This window comes from Pararge aegeria, chromosome 12, assembly GCF_905163445.1.
Source record: "Pararge aegeria chromosome 12, ilParAegt1.1, whole genome shotgun sequence".
Lineage (NCBI taxonomy): Eukaryota > Metazoa > Arthropoda > Insecta > Lepidoptera > Nymphalidae > Pararge > Pararge aegeria.
This window is the reverse complement of record NC_053191.1, coordinates 7,801,573-7,811,304: the sequence shown is the minus strand read 5'-3', so window position 1 is coordinate 7,811,304 and position 9,732 is coordinate 7,801,573. Positions and strand designations below refer to the sequence as shown.

At 34.5% G+C, this 9,732-nt stretch overlaps 1 protein-coding gene across 1 annotated transcript; it reads right to left on the bottom strand.

Annotated features, from left to right (window-relative positions):
- Nucleotides 1–80: 80 nt before the first annotated feature.
- LOC120628348 (mediator of RNA polymerase II transcription subunit 31-A) lies at nt 81–9,263 on the bottom strand. The gene is made up of 4 exons (XM_039896672.1): nt 9,026–9,263; nt 8,833–8,919; nt 1,316–1,485; nt 81–893 (listed from the first exon to the last, which is right to left on the bottom strand). The coding sequence occupies exons 1-4, from the start codon at nt 9,039–9,041 to the stop codon at nt 747–749; spliced, it is 420 nt and encodes a 139-aa protein (XP_039752606.1). The 5' UTR covers nt 9,042–9,263; the 3' UTR covers nt 81–746.
- Nucleotides 9,264–9,732: the final 469 nt, after the last annotated feature.

The following is a 9,732-nucleotide window of genomic DNA, read 5'->3' as shown; positions in this document are numbered from 1 at the left end:
ATTGCTACCCTACAATGCAGTTATGAAAAGAAACATATTTTACAAAAAGATTGTTTTATTTTAATCATTATTATTTACACTAATTGTCAAGTGCTTATATCTATGTATTTAATGCTAATTTTATTTTATTTTACTCTAAACTGTTGCCCGCAACTCCGTACGCGTTTTTAGTCTTTTAGGGATAAATTTCTACTTTCATCTCGATGATGAAAGTTATATTTATGCAAAATTTCACCACGATCGGTTTAGCTGTGAAACCTTTGAAAGTTTATAAATAAGATCCATGTCGAGCCGTGGTTCACCCGCAAACGGTGTAACATAGAAAACAAACAAACAAAATATAATTCGTAAAAATTATTAAGTTAAATTTAATAGCCAGAAAATGGTGGCTGCCTCTTGAGAAAATTTCAAAGACCAAAAAGTACTGATGCCCCTTTTAAACTTTACAAAATTCTCCCAAGCAAAGCACTCCCCTTGAGTGAGTCCATACTGGCAGTGCTGCTTCATGTGGACAATTATATTTAGAAATCAGACTTGAAAACTGTACAGGAAGACAATACAAAATAATTTAACTGTAAACACAATAGAGTTATCATTAGTCTACATTTTTACAGCTCAGTAATTGAATTTATAAATATATAAATGCAATATCACAGGCTTTTTTTTTTCACTTTTGGTTTTGTAAAGTCTCTTAACCACTGTTTCATGGACACGATTACGACCACTTTATTCACTTTATTCACTGCTCAAGATTGTTGTCTTGGAGGACCTTGTTGTGGTGGTGCGGGCGGTGCAGGGGCAGCGGGAGCATCTGGAGGTTGAAGTGTCCGTGTTCGCCGCCGCGTGTAGTGTTGCCACAATAATATAGCTTGGTCATCCATAAATTTACACACCTGAAATACAAAAAAATATTCAGGATATTCAGGATCTTACTTATGATCATCTACATTACTAAAGCTGTCTAGAATCCATTCAATCTAAGCAAGAAGTAAAATCACGACATTTCGGATTTTTCATCAAACCATTACCACCAAATTAAGGTAACAAACAAAATAAAAAATCTACGTATTTAAAATTTTTGTTAAATTACAGTTTTATGATATTATGTGAAATTATTCTCTTATGTACATAATACATATTGATTTACCTGTTAAAATCTTTAAATAATCTTGTAATGCTTTAAATAATTTGTGTTATATCAGCAGTAATAGCTCATCAATATAACTGTTATACATACATTTTATTCATAATACAAATATATTGTAAGGGGTCATAGGTATAAGGCAAAGAAAATGTTCAGATAAAGGATACAAACCTGTGCTGAAACACATTCTCTTCTAAAAGCTTCATGCTGTAGGAGTTCAAGAAAATGCAAGCACATTGGATATTTGAGGAAACGAGCATACTCCGGTTCACGCCAATATTGTAGATACTTAAGGTAATTGATGAATGGCTGTTCTTTCAGATAGCCTCGTTGTGCCAGAACTAAAACATTTAAAAAAAATCTTATTTTCTTTATGGCTATTAATTTTATTGATATGCATTTTAAGTCTATCTTCTATATATCACTGTGTATCATATAAGTTTTATGTATAAATAATATGATATTTGATATTAACAAGTTTATTGACAACAAAACATGACAGTATGTGTAAATGTAATAATAAAACTACCCACTTGGTTGACCTTTTGTTAAGAAAAGTTAAACAAATAATGTAGATATTTTATATTACAATAAGTCTAATATTTTTCTAAATCAAGACTATCACATGCTATTCATTGCTAATCAAAAAGTATGCTATTAACTGTTATATACCCACACACCCGGGTTAATCTTTGTAACTATAGATGTTCGCCACTCAGATGTTCCCAAAGGAATAACTCTTATTATACAGAAGACAAATCCGAAGCAGACATATCCATTTGGTGAATGACACTTTATTACTTATTATTTGACTACCTACAATAAGATACACATAATGGTGCCAATTTGTAAAAAAACCTGTTTTAATTCCATATCAAAGCTAAATTAAATTAATAGGTATAAAAGTAGATTGACAAGTCAGGGTTTGGCTCATAGCATTGTGGGCAACAATTAATTAATGGATTTTTTTGACAATCATCATCATCATCATCATCATCATCATCATCATCAACAGCCATTGTGCGTCCACTGCTGGACATAGGCCACTTTCAAGCAGCGCCAACTTTTCCTATTTTGGGCTTTCCTCATCCAGTTGATGCTTGCCACTTTCAGAGGTCATTGTTCCATCTAGTTGGGGGGCATCCGACACTCCGCTTACCGACACGCAGTCTCCACTCAAGGACCTTTCGACTCACAACATCTATCGGTCCTCTGACAAATGTGACCAGCCCACTGCCACTTCAGTATGCTAACACGAAAGGCTATGTCAGTTAGTTCTTTGGCGAATCACTTCGTTACGGATCTTATCCCTCAAAGAAATACCAAGCATAGCTCTTTCCATAGCACACTGAGCGACTTGAAGTTTGTGAATTAGCTTCGCTGTCAGTGTCCAGCAAACATTGTCAGTTAACAATGTTTGCTATTAATAAAACCATTCAAAAAAAAGAAAACCATCAAAATCCTCTACTGTTCACTGGTCCGTAGTCAACTAGAGTATGCTTGCCAAATATGGAATCCTGCGTATCACATTTATATCAATAAATTAGAAAGTATTCAAAAGAAATTTATTAGATTCCTTAAGCACAAATTTCACCTTCCTAAAACTTCCTACGAAATATCATGTTCGGATTTACACCACCACCGACGTTTGTCTCCTACTTAACATTGTTAGAGGGTCGATAGATAGTCCGGAATTACTTACTAAGTTAGATTTATTTGTACCCTCGCGATTACCTAGGCATAAAAAGATTCTGCACGTACCCTTAACTAAAACTAAGAATAGATTTAATTACTTTATAATCCGTGTCTCTCGCCTTCTTCCTCTTCCCCTCGGACCTCGATCAGGAGTAGACGCGTAAACTGTGTTAATTTCAATTTTTATTTTGTATAATTTTTATTCTAAATTAGTAGAGTAATTCATTCAATATATTAGGCGTGCATAAGTGTTAAGGAGTTGTATGAAACGTAGTGGCGATAATTAAAAACCCGCTCGACGCCATTGCTGTTACACGCACCGCCCCTGCAGCGCAGCCATCTTGCGGTGGGTGTGACATAGCTGCTCACGCGCCGCCTTTTTCGAAACCATTTTGGACGGAGGTGAATCGACTATTGCTGCCCTGGTACTGCGACGTTGATACTGATAAAACTAGACACACACAATTCTGCATTCTTCGGTTCCGTGTGTAGCTCAGACCATCCACAACATAGATACTGCAAAATAGAGAGGGCTTCTTTGCTTCTCTGTTTCATTTATTATTATTTTTTTTTTTTTTTTTGTGCCTTTTTCTTCGTCTCTGGTCCAATAAGGATGATGGATAAATCTCTGTCAGAAACCAACTTAGATGGTATTTGCAGTAAAGACACCACACCACCAAATTTCACATCGCTTCGATACAAAAGAAAACGGGATGAGGTTGGCTCTGCAGATTTTAGGATCTTCCAGGAAGAGATGAGAGATATGATCAAATCACTTTTTTCCGTGCAGGAACAAGAGTTAAAAAAGATTGCCCCCACACTCAAGGATATACAACAGTCGTATCAAAATATTGAGAAAACGATTGCATTCTTGTCTGCACAGAATGAAGAATTTAAAGAAAAAATTTTTAAGTTGGAAACTCAAGTTAAGGAAGACAGAACGTATATTGGTGTTTTAGAAGAAAAAATAGAGGACTTACAGAGAGGAAGTAGAAAATCAAATTTTGAAATAAAAAATGTTCCAAAGAAAAGTAATGAAACGAAGGAAGATTTAATTGAAATGGTCAATTGTTTGTCAAAATGTGTTGGTAGTAGCTTAACTAATGCGAATATAACAGACATATATAGAGTGCGTGGGAATAGAGAGGGCATTACTAACACACCAATCGTTGTTGAAACCTCTTCTACCATACTTAAGTCTGATATCTTGAGGTTGTGTAAAATGTATAATGTTAAACACAAATCTAAATTGTGTGCCAAAAATCTAGGATTCCGCACCTCAGAAGACACTCCTATATTTGTATCAGATCAGCTTACCCCTAAGGGAGCCCGTCTTTATTTTCTTGCTCGTGAACTGGTGAAAACGAAGGCATACCGATTCTGCTGGACAGCGTTTGGGAAAATTCATGTAAGAAAGGACGAAAACTCCCCTATCATTACTATAAAAGATGAAGCTCAGATCTCATACCTATTACGTGGAGCATGACTAAGACACTTTGTTATTATTAATTTATTTTTATTAACACTAAATCTAGTTTTAAACTGCTGGTCAACTAATTTTTATTTGCTTTTTAAAAATATGTTACACTACTACAATACACACACTTGCACTCAAACATCAAACACATTACACTACAAGAATATTGATATAGTCCCGTTCAAACACACGCGTCATCATCAGTGGCTTAGCCACACACAATTCATGCTAAGAGTCATTGCATCCAGTCTTTTTCTATTAAATTATGGATAACACATCACTAACTCAATCCGACCTAGACAATGCAGAAATTTCGCAGGCAGTGATATGTGAAATATCAGATCTTCCAAAGCATATTAGTATTAATAACAAAGGTCTTACTGTCCTTTCTCAAAACATTAGAAGTATTTATCGTAACTTTGATGACTTTTGTGTGACCTTGTCCCAGTTAAATCACGAACCTGATGTTTTGATTCTTACTGAATGCTGGCTGAGCCAAAATAAGCCTATTCCTCAACTGAGAAATTACATCTCTCATAATTCTACTATGCATTTAAACCAAAATGATGGTGTAGTTGCCTATACTAAAAATACAATCAATGTTAATGTTAAAGAAGTTCAGCTAGTGCATGCATCATGCTTACAATTAGTAACAAATAACAACAATGTCATATTAGGCATCTATCGCTCGCCATCTCATAACAGTGCTGATAGTTTTATTGAATCTCTTAACTCGCATTTAGAAAATATTAAATCCTACAAGAATATCACAATAACTGGTGACATAAATATAAATATTATTTCAAAACTTACTGAACACACGTACGAACGCAATAATAGAACAAATTACCTTAATATGCTCACTCTTCATGGTTTACTTCCAGGTCATTTACTACCAACTAGGGAAGATAATTGCTTGGATCACTGTATGCTTAAATTAGAGAAAACCAAACGTAGTGCTTTTATAGCTGTACTCAATACTACTGTTACTGACCATGCCATGCAACTTCTTCACTTATCAAATATAGTTGGTAGCAAATATAGATGTTCAAAGATCAAGACAATTACTGACTTTAATGAAGCACTCAAGAGTCTTGCTAATAAAAACATCTCTATACTACTACATTGCGATAACCCTAATATATTAATTGAAGAATTAACAAATAAAATTAAAGATTCTCTAGACGAAAATACAAGAACTTTAATAATTCCTAAATGTAAACGTATTATTAAACCGTGGATAACTCCAGGAGTCCTGCGTTGTATAAGGCACAGAAATAAGTTACAGAAAAGTTTTCGTGCTAATTCTTTTGATGGTAACTTAAAAATTGTTTACAAAAGATATCGCAACCATTGTAATAACTTAATTAAAAAACTAAAACGTAAATTTGAAAAAGACCAGTTGAATAAATCTACAAAAAATTATAAAGCACTTTGGAAGAACATTAAAAGTTTTACTAATCTGAATATCTCAAAAAATAAAAATACGGATCTCCTAAGTATTAAGCCTTCCCCTTCTGAATCTGTTAATCTTGTTAATACATATTTTGCTGGTGTTGGAAAAAAACTGGCCGAGAATATCCTTCTAAATAATCCGCAACAAAAGCCACCTAGGCTCATCACCTCTAACTACTCCCATTATTCATCATTTGGCCTCCTTGAAACTGATTTTAAGGAAGTTAGTGACATACTTGTGAATCTAAAAACGGGTAGTGCATCAGGGTGGGACAATGTCCCAACAGAATTTCTTAAACTAGCTAACAATTTGATTGCTCCCATCATTGCGCACTTTGTTAATCGTTGCTTCAGTACAGGAAATTTTCCTGCTATCTTAAAAAAATCGATTGTTACACCAGTCCATAAGGGGGGAACCACTAATGATGTTAGTAACTTTAGACCGATCTCAGTATTACCTGCTATCTCCAAAGTTCTTGAAAAAATAATCAACATACGACTGCTTAATTATTTAGAACAACGCAATATATTATCTGAATGCCAATACGGATTCAGACGAGGTAAGTCTACAGAAGATGCTGTATCAGCACTTAGTACTCTCATCGTAAAACAGTTAGATAGCAATAAAAAATGTCTCACAGTCTTCCTTGATCTTAGAAAAGCTTTTGATACTGTTTCGGTGCCCATTCTTATCAAAAAACTCGAATCTATTGGTGTAAGGGATACGATATTGTCTTTGTTTAAGAGCTATCTGAGTGAGCGTACCCAAGTAATCAAGATTGATGGATATATTAGTAGGGAGATAGATATTAATTATGGCGTCCCCCAGGGTAGTGTTTTGGGTCCAACCTTATTTTTAATCTATATCAATGAACTGTGTAATCTAAAGCTACAACATGGACAAATCTTCTCATACGCAGATGACACTGCCATTGTGTTCACTGGCAACTCTTGGGAAGAAGTTCACAGTCATGCTGAGAGAGGGCTCAGGGACATTTCTAAGTGGCTGGTATGGAATCTTTTGACGCTTAATACAGAAAAAACTAAATATATGTGTTTTACTATCCGTGAATGTACACAACCAGGTCAACATCTTAAACTTAAGATTCATACATGCGGACAGTTACGCAATGACGCGATCTGTGACTGCCCGGTTATACAGAAAGTTTCGACTATTAAGTACCGCGGTGTAGTACTAGATCAACGAATGACTTGGTATTTTCATATAGATTTAGTCTCTAACAGGATCAGGAAACTAATATGGATATTCAAAAGCCTGAGACATATAGCTTCTAAAAAAATTTTGAATACGGTGTACATAACTCTTGTTCAATCAATTATATGCTACTGTATAACAGTCTGGGGTGGTGCAGCCAAAACGAAATTTATTGAGCTAGAGAGAGCCCAACGATCTCTTTTAAAAGTAATGTTCTTTAAATCTTATCTGTTCCCTACTTCACAACTCTACTCCACCTCTGGGATACTTTCAGTCAGGCAGCTATATGTTTTGAACATAGTTCTTAGAAGGCACAAATCTTTACCGTTTATAGCTTTAAATAAACGTAATCGATTTGTTGTGGCAAAACCTCTTCGCACCAGAACTGTTTTTGCGCGAAATCAATATTTCTCGCAATCAAGTTACTTATATAACACGATTAACAGAAAACTTAAAATATATCCGCAAAAATTGCATGCATGCAAAGAAATATTAAATAAATTTCTATTAACATTAAATTATAATGAAGTGGAATCGCTATTAAAACGCATAATTTAATATTAAAACAATTATAGAGGTTAAAACACACACACACACGCACGCACACGCACACGCACACGCACACGCACACACACACACACACACACCCACACCCACACGCATACTCACACCCTCACGCATACTCACAAACACGCACGCGAATTACTTTACACTTTAAATATATTGTAATGTCATTTTTCTTTAATGTTCATTTTTTAGTTAACTTAATTTCTTCTGTTAAGATGTCTATTATTTTTAATATCAACTCAAATATTTTTGTTTGTATACCTACCCTCGTTTTTATGTTTATTTCTTGTTATGGAAGAGCGGTGTCTTCTGACACAGGGGTAGTAATACTACCCTTAAAAGAAGGCTCCAGCCATTAGTGTTTAAAGTAATTTTATTTACCCAAATAAACTATTTTTATTTTATTTTTATTCTTAATTCTGTTTACAATGACCCCGAAATTGACTTATTTTATGGAAAGATGAATAGTGTACGTCGCAACTTAGTAGATAAACTGTTGCATGCTAGGTAAACTTAACACTTTGTTTTAGTTTGCTGCGTTTTTGCTGGGTTCTATCAGGTACCCTTGTTTATATAAGACTTATCTGTGGAAACCTGTTATTAGTTTTAAGTCAATCAATCTGTTAACTAGTTAGTATCTACAACTGTTGGTTTTCCAATTAAAGAAAAAATAAAAATAAAATAAAAATATGTAATTAAGGCAATTCTGTTAAATCCCTCAGGATTGGTTCCTACACAGCTAGCATGGGCAGAGGACAATTAATTTCTCGGGGAAAGGATAAAAATGTATCTTCTACCAGAGCTTTATCAACTCTCAGAGCACTAATTAAATCTATTCTTAGTTTTAGTTAAGGGTACGTGCAGAATCTTTTTATGCCTAGGTAATCGCGAGGGTACAAATAAACAACAAGGAATTAAAATCCAAATAATATATATGTAATAATGAACAGGTGTACACTCTTCTCCTATTCCATATACCTGTGCTTTAGCAGGTGAACATGTTCTTTATATCCCTTGACAGGGGATAGAATGGGGGGATATAATTTTTGTCTCGTGCCCGTGCTAGCCCTGCTAGTTGCTTTTCCAGGATAAAAATTTCCAATGTATATCTAATGTAAGCTATTTGTGTGTCAAATTTCATTATGATTTGTGTATTGACCGAAAACCACAGGCTTTTCTATTGAGATGGTGGTAAGCATTGGCAGGATGCATACTATTACCGGATAAGTTGTGTCCAATTTAGGATGGATTTATGGCGATATTATTATATTAACTCACAGTGAATGTAGTTTGGATTAGCTAGACACTGTACGAATTCTAGCTCCACTTGAAATCTTATCCTATTCTGCTCTTCAGTTTCCATTACTGAAATAAATAATTAATGTATAGTCATAAAATGAACAATAAAACATAAGCGTAAGCAGAAAATTTACAAAGCGGTGTAGCGGTGTGTATGATACTTGTTGCTCACCTTTTCCTGCCATCATCTTGAAGACCTTTCTTTAGTAGACCCTTTTTAAAACACTAAAGTTACACAGCAAACTCGTTACATGCTAATTATTAGAATTTCATAAGATTTCAGAGCTTCTCTTTGCATTTTAAAGTATTAATTTATATTAACAAACTTTAAAACAATTCACGGAAAAATAGTAGAAAAAAAAACAGGATTATAGTGACAGCAAAATGTACAGCTGACAGGTGTGAACTGACAGCTTATTATTGATTATTATAATTTGTCAAATAAGTACGCAATAGGTACCTACCACTAAGATAGTTATACCATCGACTCAGATACAGGACTATCGAGTATAATATAACAAATACCATTGTACCACCGAAAAAATATATTTTTCTAGGGAAGTAATAATTACAAACTAAAATTAATATTTACAATAAATATAAGCTGTCTAAAATTAATATTCACAAAAAATATAAGATGTTCACTTATGAACATGGTACCCAAAACGCTATTGCCCCTTGGAATGGCTAGTTGGCCGTTGGGCTAAATGAGCGCCAGCTTTTGGGTCACCAGACGTAAGGTCCAATTTTTGGGACACGGTGTTATTAAAAATTTTAGTGCCCTAAGACCTTGGGCCCAGAGTCTCAAACGCAAAAGCCGCGAAAACGTAGTCATTACAAATAACGGAGTATTTACAGCACTTAATCATTTGAGCCAGG

Coding starts and splice junctions, on each gene's coding strand:
- LOC120628348 (XM_039896672.1), bottom strand. Junction 1,486..8,832: donor TAATCCAAACTACATTCACT/GTGAGTTAATAT, acceptor TAAATGTTTTAG/TTCTGGCACAACGAGGCTAT. Junction 894..1,315: donor GAGAATGTGTTTCAGCACAG/GTTTGTATCCTT, acceptor TTTGTATTTCAG/GTGTGTAAATTTATGGATGA.